This window comes from Chrysemys picta, chromosome 15, assembly GCF_011386835.1.
Source record: "Chrysemys picta bellii isolate R12L10 chromosome 15, ASM1138683v2, whole genome shotgun sequence".
Classification (NCBI taxonomy): Eukaryota; Metazoa; Chordata; order Testudines; family Emydidae; genus Chrysemys; species Chrysemys picta.
Window position 1 is genome coordinate 7,372,626 of NC_088805.1, and position 25,328 is coordinate 7,397,953.

The 25,328-nt window shown below is 45.0% G+C and overlaps 1 protein-coding gene and 1 long non-coding RNA gene across 6 annotated transcripts in view; one reads left to right on the forward strand and one right to left on the reverse strand.

Moving 5' to 3' along the window:
- The window catches only part of TBX5 (T-box transcription factor 5), an 81,319-nt gene that overhangs the window by 25,999 nt on the left and 29,992 nt on the right, over positions 1–25,328 (reverse strand). For 4 of the 5 annotated variants that reach the window (XM_024108093.3, XM_065568290.1, XM_024108095.3 and 1 more), the window contains exons 2-7: positions 18,169–18,347; positions 16,297–16,391; positions 13,413–13,532; positions 12,609–12,756; positions 8,420–8,572; positions 46–137 (exon numbers count right to left, since the gene is read on the reverse strand). In XM_024108093.3, coding sequence (XP_023963861.2) covers positions 46–137; positions 8,420–8,572; positions 12,609–12,756; positions 13,413–13,532; positions 16,297–16,391; positions 18,169–18,347 — 787 coding nt within the window. Of the gene's footprint in view, positions 1–45; positions 138–8,419; positions 8,573–12,608; positions 12,757–13,412; positions 13,533–16,296; positions 16,392–18,168; positions 18,348–20,643; positions 21,142–25,328 lie in introns of those variants that run through there. The other variant, XM_065568291.1, reaches the window with a different exon arrangement.
- LOC122172461 (uncharacterized) overlaps positions 21,827–25,328 on the forward strand; it is a 33,363-nt gene continuing 29,861 nt past the window's right edge. Inside the window, exons 1-2 of the long non-coding RNA XR_010592839.1 lie at positions 21,827–22,136; positions 23,911–24,031. This is a non-coding gene — a long non-coding RNA (uncharacterized LOC122172461). The remainder of the gene's footprint in view (positions 22,137–23,910; positions 24,032–25,328) is intronic.

Genomic DNA, 25,328 nt, shown 5'->3' on the forward strand with positions numbered 1-25,328 from the left:
GCAATGGCAATACATTTTTTCATACCGCACGTATAAATATTTTACCTTTGCATTCTTGACATTCTGTGTAGCTCCATGTCGTCACTACCTCGAAATCCTTTAGCAAAGGGATTGTTTTCAATCTTTAACTGGGTTATCTGAAGGAAGGAACCAGAAGTGGTTTACTGTGAGCATTTTATTCCTGCTCCAAAGAATTAGGCATTACAAATCGAGCTTCCTAGAATTCGAAATCTCGGAGCTGACAAGAAGTCCTCAGTCAACACCCCCTCTTTCGTAGGCTTTGTTATGCAACCCTTATGATAAAATTGAGTAAAGACACTTACAGGAGTAAGGGTTTACCAGAATTAGCCCTTTCTTCAGATGACAATTGCTTTGTATTTGAGTTTAAGGTGGTAATTTATATTGTGGTAGCACCTAGAGGACTCCAAGATTATGGACCCATTTTTCTAAACACCTATTATATTTGTATTGTATCTGAGCAGACATAACTGAAGTGAACAGGGATTTTCCCCCTCTTATATCAATCAACAGATACCCACAGTGCCTTTCATCTCAGGGCTTGTCTACATGGTGTGGGGTGTGAATTCTAAAGCACACCCACATGTTGTGCACTAACTGGCCCGTGTAGACCTTGCTGGAGTGCACTAAGGGTACATCTACACTACAGGGGGGAGTCGATTTAAGATACGCAAATTCAGCTACGTGAATAGCGTAGCCGACGGCGCTTACTCCCACCTCCGCTGGTGGAGTAAGAGCGTCGATTCGGGGCTCGATTGTCGCGTCCCGACGGGACGCGATAAATCGATCCCCGAGAGGTCGATTTCTACCCGCCGATTCAGGCGGGTAGTGTAGACCTAGCCTAAGAGTTCCCCACTGCATGTCACAAAGATGGGTAATATCCCCATTTTCTAACTGAGGAAACTGGCACTTTTTGCTCAGGGCAGCACAACCTGACAGCAGTGGATATGAAAATAAACTAGGTCTCCTAGTTCTCAGGATTCTGCTCTTGACACTAGACCATGCTGCCTCCAATATAGACTCCTGATGAAGCTGGTTAACTGCAGAGGTCCTTATTCTGTACTTGTTTAACTTGATACATGTGAACAGTCATTCCATTTGAGTTCTGTGGGACTTCTCATGTATACAAAGTTAAGCATGTACGTAAGTCTTTGCAAGGTCACAACCTTTGCAAGAATCCATGGATGAAATCCAGGCTCTATTGAAGTCAGTGGCTAAACTCCCATTGTTCACGTAGGCATGGTGTTGCAGAACACAAGTAAATAGTTCTTACTTGCTAAACACCATGGGAATAGTTGCTTGAGTGAGCGAAGTTCTCTTGTAAGTTGGGGTTGATGATATTGGTACCAAAACACATACACTTCTCTCTCAAAATTTCCATGAAAATATTAGAGTCCTGCAGTGCGAATGCTTAAGTATGTGAGTCAGTCGTCCCACAGCCTTCAGTGGGACTGTTCACATGAGCAGTGATTAATGTGTGTTCATAGATTTGGGCCCCAAGAGAAGTTTAAAAAAAAATACACTAAGTGACCTAAAGCCCTTGTTAGGGGCCTGATCTAATGCCCACTGAGGTCAAGAGGAGCCTTTCCATTAACCAGTGGGCTTTGAATCGGGTCCTAGCTCTTTAATTCATTATAAACATACTTTACGGGGAGCTGCACTGTTTTTCATTTTAAGAAAGAGCATGATCAGAATATTTGGCTCACTTTAGTCTGACTTGTCACCTCAAAAAAGCATTGACAGCAAGTGAACCGATGTAAATTAACTTCTTCTGAACCCATTTTGGCTTAATGACACTCAATCTAATTGCCACTGACTCTGATAGGGTTTTTTTTTTTTTTCCACTTTCTAAGTCAGTTAGTCAATTACATCATTTTATGAAAAAGTAAAGGCAACTCCCATAAAGTCAGACTGAATGCCCAGGACAACATTATGCAATAAAACAGGGCTTTAAATACTGTATTACTTTGGGAGCGGCGGAGGGTTAACTGAAGGAAACTGTTGTCAAAGTTCTCACCTGACCTATAGATTCATCTTTGCTTTACTATTTCTCTATGATAAACTGGGCACAAAGTACTTCTGAACAGTTTATGGAAGGACTTGCATATAAAGGGTTACCTTTAAAACTGTCCATAATTATAACATTTGAGAAAAATGTTTACATACACTTCCATTCTATATATTTTTTTATAGATGTACAGTTTTAGATCATTATGTGCTGGTAGTGCCGCCTATTAATGTTGCCCAACACTTCTCATTATAAAACACCATTTTCAGTTGCTTTTAACTTTAACCATTAGAACTCACATTTTCCATGCCACTGTCTTCCTCAGGCGTTTGGTTTTAGTTTCAGCCAACAGAATGCATCCATTTTTTTAAAAACAAAGCTAGGAGATAATGTTTTGCCCGTCTTAAAAATCTGGCGATCTTTTCTCTCAAATGCTAGCCTCCCTATATTTTGGAGCAGGGTCTCAAAAATTTTGCAAGGGGGCATCCTTTGACAGGGAGATGTCTTTTCCTGTCCCTCTGAAAATCTGCCCAAATTTTGGCCCAGTTATAATCCTTTGGAAAAAATGCAGTTTGCACATGTTCATTAGACTTTTCAATTTAACAGCTCAAATCTGAAGTGTCCATCTTCATTGACAATACTTCATCCAGACTAACTCTGAAAGTATCTACACTAAAATGTAGCTCCCACCAATGTAACTTGCCCACTCCCCTGACTTGACTTAACTCTACCTCTGCAAGAAGCATAGCGCTTAAGTCAATGTAGTTAGGTCAACAGTGTCAGTGCAAGCCATTGCGTTGCTTACATCGATTTGTTGCTGGCTTTCAGAAGCTGTCCCCCAATGCCCCACTCTGAGAGCTAAATCGGTGCAAGCGCTCCTGGGGAGGACATGCATCCCCGACACAAGAAGTCTAATGTGGACATGCAAGAGCAATTTAATTATTGCGGTGGCTGTACATTGGAGTAACTCAAGTTGACTTAATTTTGCAGTGTAGATTTGCCCTGAGTGTATTCTAGTCCAGAATGACAGGCTGAATTGGACTCTCCCTGTAATGGCTATTCACAACTGTTCCAGGTCAGGGTGGGGCTGGGGGCTGGAACTGCAGACAGGGAGCCTGTCTTTCCTGTGCTCTCAATGACACCCCTGCTGGTACCCAGGCAGTGTGGAGAGGAAGCTGTCTGATTTGAATGCAGAGAGAACAAATCCTAGACCTGGGGGAGGGAAAGAAGTATATTGGGATAAGGAATCTGGTGACCTGACAATGGGAGGGAGTGGGAGACAGACTGAGACTGGCTGGACAAGAAGACTGGGGCTGGGAGCTGGTTAGAGAAATGAGATGGGGACTTGGATTGGTTGGACAAGGAGCCTGGGACTAGGAACTAATTGGGTGGTGGGGGTTGCAGAGGGAGGGGAGACAGACCAGACAAGAAATTGGGGTGTAGAAAAGCAACTGATACTAGCTGGGCAAGGAGACTGGGACAAATAGCCAGGAATGGGGATGACCAGACAAGGATCTAGGGACAGACTGGAAGGAACCCTGAGATTGGATTAAGAACCAGGTGGGAGACTAGGACTGGGGGATGGGGAGGGGGGGACCTATAGGATGAGGAGCCAGGACAGAAGAACTGGGATAGACTGGGAAGGAATCTGGGGACAAGTTGTAGTGGGAGGTGGGAACTGGGACTGGCTGGGCAAGGAGACTTGGATGAGTAACCTGAGGAGATTTGGGAGTAGGTAGGTGAGAAGACCGGGATAAGGAACCAGAAGTGGGGAAGAGACCGGACTGGGACAGGTTGGAGAGGATGTGGCAGAGCCCAAAATGGAACCCAAGATTTGAGTCTCACCGTTCCTTTGCTGTTGGCAAATATCTGTGAAACCTACTGGTAAAATGTCATCCCCTTCTAGTGCTGGTCCCCATAGAGGATGATAACCTACTACTGCTATCAGTTACTCCATTAGCTCAAGTGGCAGAGGTCTGTGAGGTGGAGCTAAAGGTTTCAAGCTTGCTGATGAACTGTATGGTCACATGCGCTTTTCCTTGCCTTGTTCAGAGTGCACAGGATGTATGGTGCTCTGGGGATGAATCAGGGTTGTGAAAGAAAGGAAGCTGTCATCTGTAGGACCCCTGCCTCATTTGTAGCAGAGGTTGAAAGGTAGGTAGTAAAGGAGGCAAGAGATCACAAGAAGCATAAGGATGGCCTCCTGGTTAAGGTGGTTGAACAATCCCCTGGAGAGCTGGAGTCTATCCCTGCCTCTGCCACAGAGTTCCTATGTGATGCTGGGCACGTCACTTAAACAAGTGATCAGTAATTGTGTGTTCCTCACTTTCTGGGTGCCTGACTTGACTCCCTGGGGTTGAAGTGCAGAATTGCTGAGCTTTGAACATATAAAATGCTCTAATGCTAAGTACTCTGAAAAACCAGGTCCCAGGCATCTCAAATCGGGTATCCAAAATCAGTGAGCCCCTCTCCCTCTCCGCCTGCCTCCAGTCCTGATCTGAAAAATGGGTAATACAAACCCTTCACCTCCCATAGATGTTTGTGAAGCATTCAGATATTGTAGTGATGAGTGCCATAGACTCCCTGAAGAAAATTAGTAACCCTGTCTTCACAGCTAGATGTGAACAATGTGCAGGAAATAAGGCCTGGGGCCATATACCAAACAATTGGTATGAAACAAAATTGAATAGCTGCTCAAAATTGAGCACCATCCATCATGTGTGCTGAAAGAGGCAGGGGCCTGGTGAAAAAAGGGAGTATGATCCTGCAATTGGAGACTCCACAATAATGCATACGCATGGAGGCCAAATTAATATTGCCCAGGCAACCGTCCTCCTGGCATTTCCTAACCGCTGAGTGCTTGACTTCATTTAAGATTGCAGTGTTCTTTTAATAGAGGTTTTTGAGTCGTGTGTGTGTATACATAAGTGGAAAATAAGACACGTTTGGTACATATCTAATGACGTGTGTGAAGACGTGCTGTTACAATGTACGCTTGTGCGTTGTCCTCTGCACATCTCTGTGCACTGTAGCACATCTGTGGATGTGCTGTCCTTTGAGCTAGGACTGTCCTTTCCTAGTGCTGTACTTTAGAGGATCTGGGCTATAAAGCATGTTAAATAACCTACCAAAAAATAAGCAAAAAACCGGATATCCTAGGGGGAGCCAATATAAAGCCCAGGTCCAGCTAGGGGGGCAGTAGGTTGTAAAAATTAATGAGAATAATTGTGAATTCTTGCTTTGGCAAGAACCCTCACGAGGGCAGAACTTTAATTATTTCTGTCTATTAGGGTTCATTTCCTGGTCCCAACCAGAAAGCTAGTACCTAATAAATACGAGCGAGTAACACAATGATTTAAGCTACAGCAAAAGAGTCCTTAACTGCAGGGGAAGTTTAATATTGGGGCATCAACCTGATTGCATGCCTCCATTGTGCAAACGGCAAGGAAATGAAATGTGCATGTGACCTAGTTTAACGGTAAATATTTCTGGGGTGAGGGTAGGAGTTGGGGGGGGGGGGGAGGGTCCCCTCTGAGCTGCTGACAACTGCACTGAAAACCTGACAAACTTTCTTCATGGCTTCACCCTCCCTTGATGGGGCTGGGGAGGGGGAGATCGAGTTTGTTTAAATATCTTTTCTGGCTGCCTGAACTATTGGGGGAAATAAACACCGAATCCATCAGGGGGAATGCAGCGATGCAAGGAAAATAAATCCACGGGTCTGAAATCAGTTGGGTCTTTCGATAGCATCTAGAAGCACACGGACTCTCTCCGATCTGCATATAGCCGCACAGCGGAAAGAATCAAGGCTCACCAAAAGCCCTTTCCAACTAATACTGGAATTCATTTACAACCTAGTTCTGGAGTGTGTGTGATACGCACAAGTCACACCGGTATCCATGTGCATATATGTAAACGAGACAGACGGGTGGGACTGAACAAATACCTAGGTTGAGAATAAATATATTCACCATTGTGCCATGAAAATATCTTTTGCACAATCCGCATCTCATCCGCAAGGGGAATCAGTCCCCGCGGTGAACGAACTAGACCCACGTTTTCACCGAGATTTGCTTTTCCTTGCTAGAGTAATATGAATACTGTTAAAACTATTTCACTCCTCAGTCACACAGAGAGCGCTAAAATATCAGCGAGTGCAGGGTCTCGGAAAACTGGCTCTTACTACAACTGGGCAGTCTGCAAACTTGCTTCCCTTCCCTGGAGGGAGATGCCATTTAGAGTAGATCATTAAAGAGTTATATAATTTCTCAATTGGGTCTTTATCCTGGGCTTAGAGTGATTTAGTTGTTCCTGAGCGGTTGGATGAATTCGTGGGGCTGCAGAAAGGGGATCCACCCGTGTGTGTGTCTGTTTTCCAGACTGGCAAATACACGGGTCATGTCTTATCAACCAAATACAGACGACTTGCAATCAAATATCCCTCTCTAGGGAAGTTTACCCAAACATTTGGATTGTGTTGGTATTTGCCCACAAGACGCTTCTTGCTTCTACAAAGAGCAGGTCAATTCTAAGACCTCAAAAGCGGAGTTTGATTTCCTATAGGAAATCAATTTTCAAGTGGTTTTTCTGTCCTTTTTATTACCATAAATTCTATTTTTATATAGAGAGAGATATAAAAATATAGGTAAACCCATCAACCAGAAGTTAAACCAGATTTTATAGCATCCACAGCGGGGTTATAATTTAAACCATAAATTGGCCAAGACTCAATTTGGCTTCAGTTTGCTAGCAGTGATTGTTCTGTCCGTGCCAACATCTCCCGGTTTTTAACGGCTTGGAGCTATTTTCTTTTTCTCCCTAGCGCCAGTGAGATGCTGTTTCTTCACAAACCTATCTCTGTTTTTGTATCGAAGGGGTTGATGGCGATACCGATGAGATTGAGAAAGTGAAACCTGTTTAAAGTGGTTCAGGCGTTTCATAGCCACATCTCCAGGAAAACATCCATAATTTATCCGGAGTATTAAAGTGACACGTTCTTGGTTTGAAATTAACCACATGATTTAACCTTTTTAAACACAATGAAACCATTCTAGCAGTGTAATTAAAAGCCCTCGCCCTGACTTATAAACAGTTTATGGAGTTTTTTTTAAAGGATTTAAAATTCAATTTTACCTTAACCATGACCTCGGTGCTTTGAAAATAATCTGTTTGCCTCTAGTCTAATCCTGCTCTTTTGCCACAAATTTATATTTGCATTAATAATTAAGGATTATCTGGCTCCAGTTAAAGCATCCACACACCCATCAGCCCTTCTAAAGTGGTGTCACCTGATTGCTATTTAGGAAATGTAACCCCCCCGTCCCCCATTTATCTTTGATCTGTTTCACCTTCTGTCATCTTCCCCCCCCCCTTTTTTTTTTTTAATATCTTCCATTCTTTTTTCCTGCTATCGTACACCTAGGACCACTTCTCCAGCAGGAAACACGTGCGATTTGCCACCGCTGGAAAACCTGTTTTGTCAGGAGTAGACTCTCTCTCTCTCTCTCTCTCTCTCTCTCCAAAAGAGTTTAAAGGCAAACAGGGCTGGGTCGCTTTCACTACAAGACGTCAGGCCGGCGGGCGGAAACTTTTAATCGAAATAATACCACGCCCCAAAGCTCAGATACTTCGTCCTACGGACGAGCCACTAGGAGACACGCAAAGTGTGTATAGTTCATAAAAGTTCCATGCAGGTGTCACAAGCATAAATACGTGTGTGTACATCCGTGTGCGCCTCTATACGTGTATGTGCCGATATACTTGTGTATAGACCCATCCCGCTCACGGCTTTCTTGCGCAGAAAAATAAGACAAGGTATTATTTTATCCGCGCCTTTAGAGTGCTTCTGAGTCTCTTTTTCCAACCCGCCTCCCCTGACTTCCTGACGGGATTTAGCTACACCCCGAAAGCCCTGAGAAGAGGGACAAGCCACACAACTCCCTTGCGGACTTTTGAAGAGTTTGCCAGCGAGGACCCATTCTCAGAACAAAAGGAGCTAACGCAGCCCGAGTGGGTTATAAAACAGAACTGCGAAAGATACCGCTCGGCTCCCTGCTCCAACGCCAGATTACAAGCCTTTGAGTGCGGGGGGAGGGAGAGAGATAAAACCCACTTCCTGGGTTGGTCGTCCCACCTCTGAGCTAAACCATCCTGTTCAACTACCTTCCCCTCCCCCCCGGCTTGCGCTAAAGCCCATCTTTACACCGTATCGCTGACACCCCATGAACAGTGCAAACCCTCTGAGCTGCTGTGGAAAGAAAGAAGGGGGCTGTGTGATTCGGGGGGGGAGATATGTGTGATGTGGGGGGAAATGGTGCGTATGTTAGTGGGCGAAGCCTCTGCCCCAGCACTTAGCCTCTTCCACGTTGCGTGGCTCTCCCCCCTCCTCTTTACCTTGTGGTTTTGGTAGGAAGTCACGGCGATGAAGGCCGTCTCCGGAAAGACATGGGTGCAGAAGGCGGTGTTTTTGGAGCCGAATCCGTTATTCTCGTCCGCTTTCACGATATGGAGCCTGGGCTGGTATTTGTGCATGGAGTTCAATATGATCTTTAAAAGAAAAAGACACACAAGGGGGGTGTCAAGCATCGAGGCCTAGATCCTTCACTCTTTCCTCAGGCCAAGAGCCCCCTGACAGGGCTTGGGGGGGCCTTCGCTTGGGCAAGGGGCGCCTGAGGAAACCCCAAGTGAGCTGGTTTGATCATTCATAGACTTCACGTCCCTCTAAAAATGTGTGGGGTTGTTTTGCATCTTTATGGGTCTCCCAAGGAGTAGAAATAGTTGAACTTATTTTCTGGGGAACAAGGCAGACCTTCTCCTCCACTGAAAGCCAGCCCCTTGACACGGGAAGCAGAAATGAATATAAAATTCATCTCAACAAGGAATCTACAACCAGCCTGGCCATAAATCTTGTTCCCCGCTAAACATGATCTTGCAATAACAGAACTTTAGAGAACTTGAGGGACACGCGTGAGCCTGGGTGTAACATACATATTTACATTTAATAAAAGCCACTGGGCCAACAGTTCTCCCGGGTGCAATGGAATGACCTTAAATTTCAGCATTTGGCTCGCTGGCTGTGTATCTCAGGGGAACGGTTAGTCTCCTGTTTTATTTTGACTGCCTACGCAGTACAATTATTGCTGGGCTAGTCACATTTATTGTGGGTGGGGTTGAGTACGAAAGGAAATCCGACCCATCAGACATTACATGATAGAATTCCTGGGGCTCGTAAGTTTAGTCATTGCTCGGATTGTGGGAAAGGCCTGAAATGAAGACCCAGGTGGCGTGATAACTACACTGGATTTCCCTTAAGTGCCTTGTTCAAGGATGAAGCTGTCTCAGTGATGACCCTGGAGGGGATTATTTAGCACTGCTCGAAATGACTGTGCAAGGGGAGCAGCTGCCCTCACAACTGGTGTGTGTGTGTGTGTGTGTGATTATTTTTAAGCCAACAACCTGAAAGTAGCACTTGCCTCTCCCCTGAAATGTCTCTGTTTCTTTGACTCGACTGTTGCCCCCTTTTTAAACTTGTCCACTTTTTAACCGCTAAAAAAGCTGGCGGAAATGGTTTGAATTGCCAAAATGGCCACAGCTCTTTATAAAAAGAACATTTTCAAAAATACTTGGAGGATTTTTTTCCCCCGAAAGATCCACGAACTTTTCCCAAGAACAATCTCGGGGGGGGGAGGGGGTCGCCATTTTCCCAACTGTTTCTAGCGATAAAATCAATAGTTGGCCCAGATGTTACCAAATGTCAAAATAAGAAAACATGGCTCCTCATTCGGATACACGGCGGGGTGATCTGGGCTGGCCCCCGTTGCAGGTTCACCCTGATTTCTTTCTCCGAGAGCTAATCATGGTCCTCCATGGCTCAGCCCAGCCAGAGACCGGAATGATTTTTCTAACCCAGCCACCCGTCTCTGCATAGACTTCTCTGGATGCCAGCGTTGGTGCCCACCATAAAACCAGATACTGTCTCTTTCGAAAGCTTGGCATTCAACTGGGATTAATCCTGGAAGAAAAGATTCTCTCTCTCTCTCTCCCCCCCCCCTTACCCTCCCTTGGGTTGCAGTCTGTAATGATAATGACTGCTGCAAAACTCGGCGACAGACAGACGCAGTCTGTCCCGCCAGCCCCGACCCCTGCAAGTCATCTTTGCCTGCCAGGCCCTCTCATCCCGGGGCTTTAGCCAAATTGCTTTGACATCCCGGTAAGTCGTGGACATCAACGGTCAACGATCTAATGATTTTTAATTTCATTACAGCGAATCTAATTGAGGGACCACTGGTGCCGCTTCTCCTCTGAAGTCCCTATTGTTTAGCACGGCCTTAGGTTTGTTTAAAGAGACTTTTTCATATCGCCGCCTGCTCACAGCAGGGAGTAAAATGGCTGCTGGCCTCTTCCTTCCAAGGGCATCTCCTATCAGCCACCCGCCGCCCCCTTCCTTCCCCAAAACTTTCTTTGAAGCCTCGGTCCTTGGGGTGGGAGAGTTTAGAAGGGGAAGTTGCTGGTGGAGTCTAAACCTCCAAACACAGGCACGATTCCCCCTCTCCTGGAGTTTGGGCAGGAATCTCAATTCCTGGAAGGGACGCTTCTCCACCCATGCTGAATGAAGAACCACAAGGAGAGCCTATGCCCTATTTTGGGGAGCTGGGAGAGGGATAGATAAACCACAGGACGAGTAAGAGTTGGAAGGGGGTTAGATTAGGTTGGGCTCTCACATCCATCCCACAGTTTCCTCAGTAAGTGTCTCTTCTCCTCCTCCCACCCACCCCCACTTCATTGTGAGAGCCATTTGCATTAGCAGGCCACATGGAGGATTCATTCCATCAGTGGAGGCCACGTGTCTGTGGATTTCATGGCACAAGATTTGTCGTTTTTAAGAGAATCAAAGTGTTGAAATGAGACTGGAAAATGCACTCTTGGAAACTGGACACTGGGAATCTTGATTCATCCGCTCTTGTCTAATTATAAATATTTTTGTTCAAAGGAAGACCTTTGAAAAATGATTGTTCCTGGCTTGGCAATTCACACGCGCCTTTTCGTGCCTGACCCTACGCCTGTAGGGCTTGCAGAAATTGTTTGTGGATGAAGCGCTAGCAGGATTTCTTTTTGAGCCTCGCTCCATTTTGAATGGGAGACCACAAAACACATACCGTCGTATTGCCTTGAATAATTATGCCTGATTTTTACCTTTAACCCAATTCACGGCGGTAGCAAGCAGATTTTAAAGCGCTAAGGCGCCACATGAGGTTAAAACCAGGTAGCTAAATAGTTACTCCCTGCAGCTTGGCCTGGCCAGCCTGTTTTTAAGAATACTGTCAAGGTGCAAACCTGCATAAGCAACTCCCACTCCATACAGCTAAATACCCAAATTTCACGAACGTTGCGAATGAACATGAATTCAGATGTATCCACTCTCCCACTGACATTCCCAACTCTATAATGCTGGGAATGATCTCCACTTCCCTGGGCCGACACTCCTTGCAAATGTTCAACACCGAACAATATAGGCAACGCAGTGCAGAATGCAGACAGAGGCTAAAATGCTTGCAAATGAAAACAGGGCCACAGAGCGGTTCTTGTGTTATATTTCTGGGGTGAGAGAGAGAATCATAAAAAGAGGACCTCTACAGGTTATCTACTCCAGTCACCTGCTCTGCTGTAGGGTGTGTGTGTGTGTGGGGGGGGAGTGTGTATGTGAACATGATTTTTTTTGCTTCATACACGGATACAAAAAGTACCATGCTGTTTATGTTAAAGGCTAATTAGTTCCATTGCCTGTCTTTCCCCCGTTGCATTATTCCCTTCCATTACAGCCTCAGATACGTTTGCATCTGGCCCCTATAGGATTTCTTACGGTTTTCCCTTTCCTACGAATGACACTCTACTGTTTCTCTAAACAGACCTGCAGTCTGCGCGTTGTAGTGTCCCACTACAGCCGCCAAGTTACTGGGACAACCTCCGCTCCGATCCAGCAATTTACCACGTTGCACAGAGAGAGGGCTCATGTTTTATATTTCACCAAGCATCACCCCCCCCCTCCTTACCCCCACCATGTGTCTTACAGGAATGTCTGAAAAGGCAACGTACAGAAGAACAGCTCAATTATAGCCAACTGTTGACAACGGTCCTAGGACGTTGTCAACCACCAGCATGCACCAAAAGCTAGCGAGTGAAAATAACACCAACGTTATTCGTATTAAACCTCGATCCCGCTCCAGCTTCTCCCCGTCCCCCCTTGACTTTCATCGGACAAGCAGAGATGCCACAAAAATAGCAAACGAGTGTCCCCCCCTGCCCCCCAAAAATAAACCCAGCCTGAATATTAGCTCCCGGACCCTGCGCTGGACAAGAAGCCAACCCCAGCGCGCGCAGCACGTGTCTGAGCCCGGAGCTGGCAGACTTTTGTTGCAATGATTTGGCACCCGGCTTTGCCCAGCCTCCTTCCTCTGAAACCAGCGGAGTTCAGGGTGGAAAGCCGGTTTCGGCGGGTTGCCCTAGGGGTTGGGCTCCCTTTGGCCCTCCGGAGCGGGGACTCGGTAACGGAGAGAGGAGGGCGCCTCCTCGCGAAGGTACTTACATGTCCGAACGGGTCAAGGTGGTTGTTGGTGAGCTTGAGTTTTTGAAAAGAAACTAACTGCCTCATCCAGTGGGCCCCAGTAGCGGGTGAGTCTGGGTGGACGTAGAGCCTGCCTGGCATGGCCGGCTCTGCCTTCCCTGTCACTGACCTAAACCAAAGGGACACAAAGCCAGCTTAGCCCTCGGGACCCGCGTCAGGCCTACACACCATGTTCACAACCACGGGGCGCGCAGGGAGGATCGGGCTTCGAACCAAGGGGAAGCGTCTGTCTGTCTGTCTGTCTAGCTACCGCCTTTGGTCTATTTCAGAGGACTAGGTCGCATCAGATAGTGTGGCAGGGGAAGGAGACACGAACACACACTGCTCTGGAAATGAATTGGGATTTTTGACACATTTTCCGTTGGATTCTCCCCCCCGCCTCTTCCCGTTTAACCTCTTCGTCCCCTCTTCCTAAATACCAAACGTGGCAATTCTTAACATTTACCTTCATGGCGATTTTCTCTGTTAAACGCAATTAAGTTGTTGGCCCCACGATAACCAATAGGGTCCAACAGGACTAAAGTTATTCGCTAATTAAAATGTTGTGCCCCCCCCCCTTAAAGAGTTTGGCAAACTGGAGTTATCTCGGGATAGTCTGCAAACCCCCCCCCCAACTTTTCTTCCTTTGTAGCTTATTAATAGCACCCGCTGACAGCTAAAAGGTATTTTTCAACCCATTTGAATTCGGTTTTGCTAACTGTGCAAGCCAGACCCAAAGATTTCCTCCTATCTCTGCACCTCTCCCGTCTCCCCATGCGTGCATACCATTTATTATCTGCAAATTTGTATCTGTGATCATCCGCTGGCACAATATCCATGAGCAGTATGTACTTAGTTTTTGGATTGAGTCCAGTGACCTTCACTTTGTAACTGGGGAACATACGCCTAAAAAAATAAACAAATAAACATAAATATAGAGACGAGAACATGACAAGAAGAGCGCAAACTCAGGCAATTGTGAGGGAATTATACGCTAGGGTAATTCAACCATATTAAACGAGAAACCATTACACAAACACACACACACACAACATAACTTTCCCTTTATGGTCCAACCGGGACTTTTTTCTTTCTGTGGGTATTGCTCCGCCGTTATAGTTCCTATCTCAGGCAAAATAGTTAATTAATTAAAGTTACTAGTTTTTTTAAAAAAAAACTCTTCTTTTTGTCTGATCAATCCAGTAGTTCAGTTCTTCATTCTTTTACAATACAAGAGTATATAATCTCTTTCAGAGATAGTTATATTTATACCCCTACAAAGAATAAATTACATTTATGTAAGTATGAGCCATTATTTGGTGGATTTTTTTTCTAAAATATTGGCCTTTTAATAAAACACATGCTCGTACATATCATATTTGTGTGCACATGTATGAAATCTTATATACACACTTACATAGGATGTGTACACATATATACATAAACACACTGGACAAATATTTTGAAACATGCAAACACCCTGGAAAATGTGACTTTTAGAAAAAATTTCCTTTACTACAAGCAACTGACTACAAGCAATATTCTTTTGGTTTGAGCTTTCCCAGGGTTCAGAAATAAGCATATGAAACTGTATTCTTCAATTTAAAGAAAACCTTAAACTTACTTATTTCTGAAATTATATTTGCTTTCACATCTTTGCAATATGAAATCAAGCCTATTTATTAGTTCAGATTGAGTGATTTGAGAACAGGAAAAAGAAAGCTATACACAGCAAAGTTACTAATCAAAAATAGCACAAACTAATATTTAATATTTTGCAGGAAAAGGAAAAAAAGACCTGAACAATGAAAGATAGCTATATCCCTAAATATATAACTAAAAACTATGACAGAAACATACAATTTCTACAATAATAAAAATAAAGTGTTACATAAATAGCTAAAACTATTTGGTTTATTCTGGGGTGTTATATGCAATTACTTCTATAGAAGCTCTATGTTGTAAAGGTTTTTCATTGCTACCCATCTGAGCCTTTTCTCCACGCCTGTACTAGAATTTTATGCAAGGTGTTTTATTTTTCTCTTCACTGCTCTGTATACTCTGATCCTTTGCAAGGCAACTTATTCCTGGCATTTTGAAACAAGTCAGTGTGCTGGTCATTTCACAGCATTGGAGTCTATCGTCTATTTGCTCCTTTCCCTTTTCTCAGTAGGACAATTAATTTAGTCAACTCTGTTCTATGCAAACCCTACTCCCTAATGCTTCTAGAGAGCTCCAGCCCTTTGTTTATATCCTGTCCCTTTCGTTGTGGAATATTCTCCTTTTAAAACGATACCATCTTTTCAACAATAGATATGTTCAAAGGGAAGCCGAGCCGTTAGACGGATCTATTTGTTATCCACTGCAAAACTTGGTATAGCTAGATCTTAGTTTCTCTAAAGCACAGTTCGGGAGACCACACCGAGCACTATATAACATAACAAAATGCAGATTTGATTCTAGATTGTTTGCAGTGTAACTCTAATTTTGAACTATTACTATTTTTCTGTCTGGTGACTTTTTTCCTGTATCGAACGAACCCCTATCCATGATGGCATGAACGTTGTTCAGTTGAATATAAAAAGGACAATAATACATTTCGCTGCCCCGGAGTTAATTGATGGGAATTTGCAAGGAGCTAAGCAATACCGATTCTCAATCGATCACCAGTTCTTCTTCTCCTTAACTTTTATTTCAGTGTTCCTTCAGCAAAGGGGGCTTTTCGGTGCCCCAACGCGTTAATATCAAGGGAAATGGTAAATTGCACCAAATGCGCTTAAAAAAACCCGCCCACCAACCTCTTTTAAGTGATTAGATTTACCAGGCCAAACATGGAAGTGATCTCTCTCTCTCGGTCTCTCTGTACATTTAGATTTGCAAACTTATGTTATTCTAGATAGAGACATGAATAGTAGTTCAGGATATGTACTTTTTAACAGAATGACTGGGAGATGTCTCTGCATGTGGGTATTTGCCTAGAGCGGAACACAAAACAAATGTTTAGAAGCAGAGAAATCAAATATTTAACTACTCCTTTTATTTAAAAAAAAAACAACAACCCGGTGGACGATTTAATATCACAGGAAACTACGCACGATTTTGGCCAATTGATTGCAACCCGCGTGAGTTTGGAAATACTCCAATGAAGTGGATTAAGGAGAACCCTGTCCTGGTTAAATAAGAAGCCAGAAGAAACAAATCTTTTTAGTATACACTGTATTGGAGGCCTTCCTCTGAAAATATTCCAACCAGCCTTTCTCGCTGATCTACTCAGAATCCTTCAAATACCCATCGAAAAATGTCTTCAACATTTCTGTGGCTCCAATTAGGCAAGAATCTTATTTTATTTCTCCCTGTTTATTTTCACTCTATTTTGTGACAAGGCCTTGGTAACTCGTAATTATTGAGATTTTAGAGTGATTTAAAATGAACTTTTGACTCTCGCATGACACGTGTCATACATAAGGCGCACACACAAATAGACAAATATATGTGTGTATTGTGTGTCATCGGAGAGATGTTCATACAAAGTTTCTTTTCAATCTCTGTATACACACACGAATGTATATATTTGTACATAAACATCTGTGCGTACATAATATACATCATATCTATCTATATCTATATTCATTTTTAAAAATAGAAGCATGCGATCTTTTATTATCCTTACCTTCCAGCCTTTGTTATAATCATTTCTGTCCCCACTTCGTGAAATTTTAGCCACAATTCTCGTTCGTGTAAAAACACTTTGATCCCCTCCATGCCCTGCAAAGAAATAAGTTAATGAATGAACACAGGAGAGGACGAGCTGCGAGCTTTCCAAGAGCTGGGGGAAAACAGGAGACCCAGAAGAGGGATTGAACTTTGGCATGTCAGCACCGAGCGCTTCTGCTTTCTATACAGTCCTAACTGACGGGACATTAAAAGACTGTAACTCCCAGACCAGCGCGAAGGAATGATTCATTGAAGGGAAATCTCCAGGAAAAAAAAATTCAAAGAAGCTGTTGCAAAGCATTGCAGCGAGGAGACGGATTTCTGCCCAGCACCCGCTTTCGTAGGATAAGTTTGTAGCCTTTTGATATGGGGCTAGAGACAGGCACGGGGCCAACTGCATCAAAACAGAACGTGCTGTTCGGGCAAGACAATGTGCGCGTTTACTAGACGGAACACGATCCTGGGCAGAGGCGATTCGAAGAAAGAAAGAGAATAAAATACCGTGTGCAAAGCCAGAGAGGAGCCCCGCACCCTTCGGTTCCTCTGCTGGTGGAAATGGGCCCTAGATCCACCGCAGACCATGTAGCGCGATATATTTATATAGGTTGCAATGGCAGTGCGAGAACAATACACTATTGACAGTAGAGCACCCGAGCCTGCGGTTCTTCACCCCCCTCCCCCCCAAAAAAAAACAAAAAACAAAACACACTGCACCAGGAAAGAAGGATCGGGCCTCAAAATCGGTTTCCCCCCGTCACATAATTAACGTGTGTGTGTGTGTGTGTGTGTACGTATATATATCTATATCGATATAGATATATAGTACGTCGAAAGAAATAATAATCGTATGGCATTTCATGAATATATATTTTTAAATCTACTTCTTCCTATATGATTTTTGCGCGCCCTCATCACAATTAAGATCTAAATAAGGATAGATTTAGGCTAGAATCTCTCCCCCCCCCTTTATTATTCATCTCACACTAATCATTTTCCACTTGTAGATGTACCTGAGATGAAATCACATAGCTACATTCAAAACTTATTCAAGACTTTCCTTGGCTAGGCTACGCCCTGAGCCGTGTTGTGCTCTGTTTTCATTTAAAGGAAGGGGAATATTCGCTTAATCTCAGCCTTAACAAAAACTACCCTGCTTCGAATGGGCTGAGTTTAGACGAACAATGGTTTGTTCTAGTCCACGCGATCCGAATCCTTGAGGTAGGCTCTAGTTTAAAAGAGCAAAACAATCCGTTCACTGGGCCGCCGGCGTCCTGGCCTACTCTCCCGTGAAACGGTTCGGTTCAAAGGCAGAGCGACACACTAATATCCGTCCACCGACGGGTGCATGCTGGAGAGTCTCAAAAGACATGATGAGCACCCCTTCCCAGCAACACGGGGAGGGCACATTACTTCCCCAGTGCCCCCCAAACCCTTCAGCTTAAGGAAGAGAGGTGGAGGGTCAAGGAAAGGAGAGGGAGACGCTGAAATATGCGGTGTGCATTGTGTATGTGATCGTGTGTGTATGTGTGTGAGCATCGTGGATGTGTGTATCTTTGTGTCTGTGTCCGTGAATGTTTGTATATTTGTGTGTGTATAGATGGGAGTTTGCTCGTAATTACCATAACTAATTGTTCTTACAGCAGTTAGAGCTGCTCTAGTCTGACACTAGTGTTCAGTCTCATTACTTGACCCCGTGGGCCTAGAATGACCCATCTCTACAGCACAGAAACCCAGACACATCTCCGCAACCATTCAACAACACCCCAAACAGGGAAAACACAATGCAAGCAGCGACTGCTTCTCGTCAGGTCTCTCCCCCTCCGCTTACCTGCTGGGTGAAAGCTGCCTGGGGAGAGGAAGGCGACTTGCTGCTGGCCCCTAGCTGACTATCTGGTTTGGTTTCAGATTGAAGCTCTTTAGACTCCGAATCAGCCGGCGTGTTGGGGAGCCCAAAGCCTTCTTCAGCATCCGCCATGTTACAAGCGTCCTTCGCTGAGGAGTCTCCCACTGCAGGCGTACACAGCAGAGAGGGGAGATAAGAGAGACATAAGTCAAAGCTGGCATTTAAGAAAACGTAGAGAGAGAGCTGTAGATATAGACCACCTTCTCCCCCAGCACGCCCTCTTCAGCTGCTTGGAGAGAAAATATTGGACCCTTTAACCGGTGGGGGCAAAGAGAAGACTCGACTTGATTATTCCAGTCCGCAGGGGAGATTAATTTTTTTATCAAACATCACACACACACAGATTTTTTATTAATCAACCCCCCCCCACGCACACACACCCGCACTCACACACACGAGGAAAAGATTAACAATATAGGTTAGCTGCCCTTCTAGTAAGCTGTTGGCTAAATATATCTGGAAAGGCCAATCGCGATAAGAAAGCGGGTATTTTGTTTTTTTGGGACGCGCTAGAGTGGAATTAATAGCTTATCCCAGATTTCACCTTTTTCAAGCCTGAGGCGTGAGCAACTGACCACCCTTGATTTTTATTCTGATAATAGCGCCCTATTCATGGAGCCATCGACAGCTGATATTGCTTAAGATAATTCCTTGGGAGAACTGAATTCCTCCAAAGGGCGCTTTACCCTCACGGAGACGGGAAGCAAATGATAAAACCTCATTTGCAAAGAAAAATAAAGTCCCCTTGCAAATGCAAACCGTGAAGCAATCAACATTCGCCCAGGAAAGTGCCTTCTCCATTCAGGTGCAAGCAACGTGTGAAGTTGCCTTTAATAGATAATATCAAGTAGGGTCACTGTAGTGACGAATAAATACATAAAATCAAGCCATTGTATAATTTCATGTATTAAATGTATCTGTCAGTTACACTTGCAGCTAAATTGATCTAACCTACAATATTACAGCAGAAATGCAAAATCGGAGAAACTAAACTGAGAGAAAAACTTCAATCAAATACTAACAGTAAAAAGTGAATTTCCAAGATTTTTTTAAATTGTCCTTTAGGCAGCAATGAGGGATAAAAGCGATTAAATTGCCTGTTTTCATTCTCTCTCTCTCTCTCTCTTTTTTTAAGGCTTCAGAGCTTTGGTGCCATTTTAAATATTTTTACCCATTTAAAACCATGTCCCAGAGTCGTTTTTAAAAGCCAGGTCAGGTGGAGAAAGTGACCTGTTTTAAGCGCAATAAAATAATGGCTTCTCCAGGAGCTCTTGCCTTCCCTACCCGAATTTAAAGTGCCCTCTTTAAATATGAATCCCCACTTATAGTCTCCTTTAAGTATTGAGACGTGACGTGGTGGGTTTGCACTGGTGCTTGGGGGCGAAAAAGACGAATTAAAACAAAACGTGAAGGGGGACACATGCCACTTCCCTCTCCAAAGATCATTTTATAAAAGGATCTCGCTTCTCCCCCCACCCCCCCGCATTCAAATGCTCCTTTCCCATAACGCACAAGGCAGATGGTTTGTAATAAGTGGCTGAAGGGCGAAGTGGGAGGGGGGGAGGTCTCGGTGCAGCGAAGGTGTGTGAGAATTGCGTGTGTCGGGCAGAAGGGGATGATACACGGCTGCTGGATTTGATGTCTCACGGCTCCACGCAAAAGCCATGAGCGCTAATGGCAACTATGTTGTTCCAGCCACGCCAGAGCCAGGGTCCGTTTCAGGCTCCCGTCGCCGGGCGGCTGTTTTCACTCCGCTTCTCAGCGAGCTCTAGACATCCTGCCCGAGCCATTTTTAATCGGCTTCTCTCGCGCGCCGGTCTCGCTTCTTCCCCCGCAACCGGCGAAGTTGGAAATAAGGCACGTTCGTTAAAACAAAGAGCCCGGAGCCGGGGCTGCAGCCGCCGCAGCTGCCGAGAATTTCCCGAGCCGGCTCGCTCCACACGTCGGCAGTTTTAAACATAATTAAGCAGAAGGGGGAGGGGGGCTGGAAAAATAACCACAGAGACTCAGCCCCAATTGAGATCAGCCCCCCCCCCCCCCCTTACGAGCGCCAGAGAGGAAATGGGGCTTGACAGAACCAGGCCTCGATCGCTCTATGAAAAATGCATCTTACGCTGCTAGCTAGCACCAAAGTGGGTTAGCAACAAAAAACCCCTGTCCTTTTGTTCCATCGTTTATTTGTGTTTCTCTTCAAACCCCCCCCCCCCCCCATCTCCCAGGAGGTTACCTGGGAGGAAACCCCTTTGCTGGTTTCCTCCCACAGGCCTTGGCATTCCTTGGGAAAGACAATGTCTGTGTAACAATGACCCCCCTGCCAGCACTTTCCTCTTGCTGTCTCCCCCCCCCCCACACACACACACAGACAGTGACGGACAGACAGGGCAATGGAAGATCCGTTACCTTGCGTGTTGAATTCAATGCAATCAACGCATTTCCTTTACTTTCCCCCCCCTTGCCATGGCAATGAGTGGCATCAGGCTTCTGCTTTACATGTCCTTGAATGTATTTATGGTCAGACCCGCATTTTATTTTTGTAAAGCACAGCCTGGTGGGGGGGAAAGCTCTCCAATGCAACACTGTCTCTGGCCCTCTTTCTCGCCAAACACTTCCAGGTTGTCAGACGCACCAGAAAGGATCCTGAGACCGAGATAAAGCCTCCCCTCTCGGCCTGATCGGGCGGGTCCGGACTCTCCCCCACCCGGCCCCCTCCTAAGGAGGGGGGGGGGGAGAGAGGGGAAGACGACAACCCAAAGTTGAGAGAGGGCGGTCGCTGTGTAGCAGGAGTAGCCTCCCCCAGCAGGTTTGTGATCCTGGCTAGTTCCCTCTCTCTGGAGAGCGGAGCGCGCTGCACATAGGGACTAGCTGCCGAGCGGAGGGCGGTGACGGCTTTGCTCGCCAAGTGTTGAGCTCTTCTGTCCAACCAGCTCTGATCCTGCGCCGAGTCTCTCTCTCGCCAGCCCCCTCCCCCCCCCTAGCCTATTCTTCTGGCAGGCAAACGAGAACAAGGCACAAAGACAACCATCAAACTCACCAGTCACCCTGCCTCCTTCCCCACTCCCTCCCTCCTCCATCCATCTTCCCCACCCGGAGAGAAATTTCAAAGCTTGTGAATCCCCCAAAGAAACCCTTGGCTTCCCTAACACAAACCATACATCGACCCCTCTCCCATCCCCCCCAGCGCGCCGTCCCCCAAACACCCCTGAATATATAGGTTCATATTTTAAACCAACTCCCGAAAAATATTTTCTAGTTCTCTTGGGGGCCTTTGACATATGAAAAAGGGACTCGTTGACCCAAGCCAGACTGGATAAAAGGGATACCCAGGGCAAAGATGGAACCAAGGCACCTCGTTACTCAACCGCCTTAAATCCAAATGGGTTTAACACAAAACGAAGCGGGTGCCTAGCATTTTGTATGGTATCTGCAGAAAGATCAAAGCTCTTTTCCAAAATAGATCCTCCCTCCCTCCTCTCTTGACCCCCCACCCTACCCCACCTTTGCAAAGCGAGCAGGAATTCTCCAGCCCTTCCACTGCGAGATGCAAATATATACAAAAGCTCGGAGGCTCTGCTGTATTAAAATAATCAAGCCGTCAGTTGAGAAGCGGGGATGTGTTTTTATCTGCATCTTCCTTCTCTCTCGCTCTCTCTTTTTAATGTATTATTTTGAGGGTAAAGTTGAATAGGTCAACGCAGGGTAAACAGCCGCCCTGTCGCATTCTACAGCCTGAAGAGAACCAGATTGGTGGGTTGTATTTTTGATAAGAGTTGGAATAAATGGCATGGTTTAGAGCTTTCTTTCCAAGTAGGGTTTCACAGAAGCTGAACAATCGACCCAGACTTCCACCAACAAGCCCCTGGAGTACTAATTCTGGATTCCTATGAAAGTTTGAGGTGAAGTGGGGATAAGACAACTTTGTGCAAAATGTGTGTGTGTGTGTAAGTGTGTGCGTGCGTGCGCGCAGTTTGGCATCTGCTTAAACCTCTTCACGTGTCCTCCAGTTTAATTGCAACTTGAAAAGAATCAGTAGTAGTAAATTCTTTTAAAAATGTGCATAGCTGAACCTACCGTTACAACCAACAAATTAGAGACCGGTATTATAACATATTATTTTCTTATTATTTTTAAAAGGGAAATTATATGCAGAGCAATGCAAAAAAAAAAAGTATTTTCCCATAAATATTGTAAATGTCAGAATAAATCAAGTTGCTTCTTTGACCGTAGCATGAACATGCCTGCTGTTTATCTTGTAAAATTCATTAGCTCAAATCTCTGTTGCTGTTAAGTAAAGAGAATGACATTTCTGCCTTTCTGCAGCCCCCAAGTGCTTTCTGAATGAAAGTTTCCAGGTAAGCAACTTGGAGGCACCATGTCAGGTCTCTTGTATATTTTGTAACCACTAACTTGTTTATACAATCCCAGAATTGCACATGATCTCAAAATAGTGAAGATCAGAAATGGAATTCTGCTAGTGAAATTTGAGATTTAAAAAAATAAAGTTAGAAAGTTGCATCCGTAGGATGGTTGTTTTCCAGTGGACAGCAAAGTAGCATGAATGGAAAGAAATGCAAAGAGAGATGATCTAGTCTAAGGTGCAATCCACAACGTGGGACAGAATGATCAAACACCGGGCAATGCTTCTGCCTTTAGGCTCTAATATTGCAATGGAAACACTCACCTCTCCAGATCCAAACTAGCTTTTTCAAGGACCTTGAAGAAAAGTTGAAAACGACGCTGATAAATCGCGTTTATTTCCTTCTGCAGGGTGGAAAAAACAATAATCTAGGAAAAGGACCTCAAGCCCAGGCGCTATAGGGCTGTATAGAGAAGGAGCCTTCCAGCTAGAAGCCGATTTGTGGTCTCAGACAAATTAAATATTACTGTTTATTACCAGCCATACTCCAATAAAATAAAGAGAGTTCAAGGCGATAGCTGCTATCTCACCAGCCCTTGCACCTATAGGACTCAGAGACGTCATCATACACGCAACTGGCCCATTCTATCATGGTTGACTGCAGCAGTAATGGAAGGTTAATTTGTATTCTTCTTTTCCTTTAAAGCCCTATCAGCTAGGTTTCCCCCTTTGCAAAGAAACACTCAGTGCAATGCAAAATGCAGCCAGCCTGGGGGGGAAAATATAACCAAACAAACGTGCTTAATACATTTAAAGGGGAAGGACTGGAAAATCCGAGTGCTGTCTTGGAATGGAAGAGGAAAATGACCATTAAAGCCGTTGGCTCTCCAAGATCAACTCCGTTAATCCCATGGTACTGGCACGGTGCAGCTTACTTTTTAAAAAAATGTACAATTAGTGTTAATAGGAAAACTTGTCAATGAATGTTGAGGCGCCTCTGAAAGCCAGGGTACTGGGCTGTATGTAGTAAAGGATAACCCGGTTATGGGCACAGATTCGAGCGTGCTTCGGAGAACTATTATCTGCCATGATTCATGATAATAAAAATGGTAAATCGAGGCGGTTTCTTGACAATAGAAACTGACCGGAAAAACGTCTCCTCTCAAACTCTAATGAGTCGCTGCAAATGACTTAGCCAGAGCATGTAAACCAGATCTGTGAAGCTGGTGCCGTTTTGTGTTGCATTTCACCTCACCCTCTCTGGGGCACAAAGATTTTCCAAAAAGCTGCTAAAACATTGTGTCCTCCAACAGAGAGAGAGAGAGAGATCGGAAGAGAAATCAAGAGGAGAGAAAATAAATTGGACACCATACGGCCCTCAGGAAAACCCTAGACACAAAGCAAGAAGTTGTTGCAGGATCTGTGGACTTCAAGGTAAGTGAATACAGCAGAGACCCAGTGAGCTTCCCAGCTATTGTTTCACTGATTCTCTGCCCTACAGTTTCCCCTGTTTCATGCAAGTGACCTGGCTTTTTCTGGTGGTTGAGTTTGTTCCCCGCCTCCCCACCCTCCAACCCCCCCAGATTTTCATCCAGAGAACCATATTGGGGCTAGTGCTTCCCGGTACTCACCGGGCTAAAGAAACAGCGGATGCGGACTGCAGCATTCCAAGCAAACAAGAGCAGAACAGAGTGAAGGCCGGTTAAAAAGCAATGCAACCCCAACTCAGGGGGGGGGACACCCCCACAGATCGGCCCAGCAGGGCAATTGTCGCTTTTAATCACCAGGAAAACCGACTCCGTGCTCCCCGATCGAGGTCAGAATACACAGGCACGCTCGTTTGCCTAGAGTGGATTGAGTCCCTTTTTATGGAGAGCCAATATCGGACAATTTAGCAACAATCTCACCAGAAACGTTTTGCTTTACAGTCGGTCCTACTTTGCCCTAGGCTCCATCAGGCTGGCATTTACTTGTGTATAGTTGCAATTTCAGTTTTAACCTTAAGTTAAGTGTGCTCTTCATCTCGAAGGGTCTTGACGCTGTTTTATTTCAAATGAAACCAATGCCCGTTCACACACTGCACTGGGGCTGATATTCCCCCGCACTCCCGGCCCATATATTGAAACGTACAGAGTCCTATTAGCTGGAGGAGAAGCAGGTACCGAGTAGCTGCAATTACTTTTGAAGCCTTCTCTCCCACACTAAAATAATCAGACCAACTCCCAGGGTCGACAATGAACAAGTTTACTTGCTGCCTTTTCAGTCCAGCAACTCAAGCAGGTTGGAGATTTTTGACTATTTTTCCTTTAGGGTTTGCAAACGATGTCAAATATGCTTAAAAACTAAGCAACAGGAAATACAGATGTGTGTGCGTATGGATACGCGCGCACACACCTAAGCACATACATCTATATCTATACACACACATATTGTGTTTCTTCTGTTGCTCGGTTGTTCACTCATACTTTGTGTGTGCGTGCATATCTTTAGATATAGAGGTAATCACATTCTGTGTATGTATATATGTGTATGGGGGGGGGGGGGTGCATATACATCTGTATATACTGTGACATTCTCTCACTTTATTCACAGGGCTGGAGCCTTATCTTCTCTATTCCAGCAATAACACCCATTGACTTCAATGGGAATGTTGCCTGAGTAAAGATTACAGGGTCAGGCCTACAAACATAACCTTTGAACGGGGGCGCCTTTGGGGAGCTTGCAGTGCCTA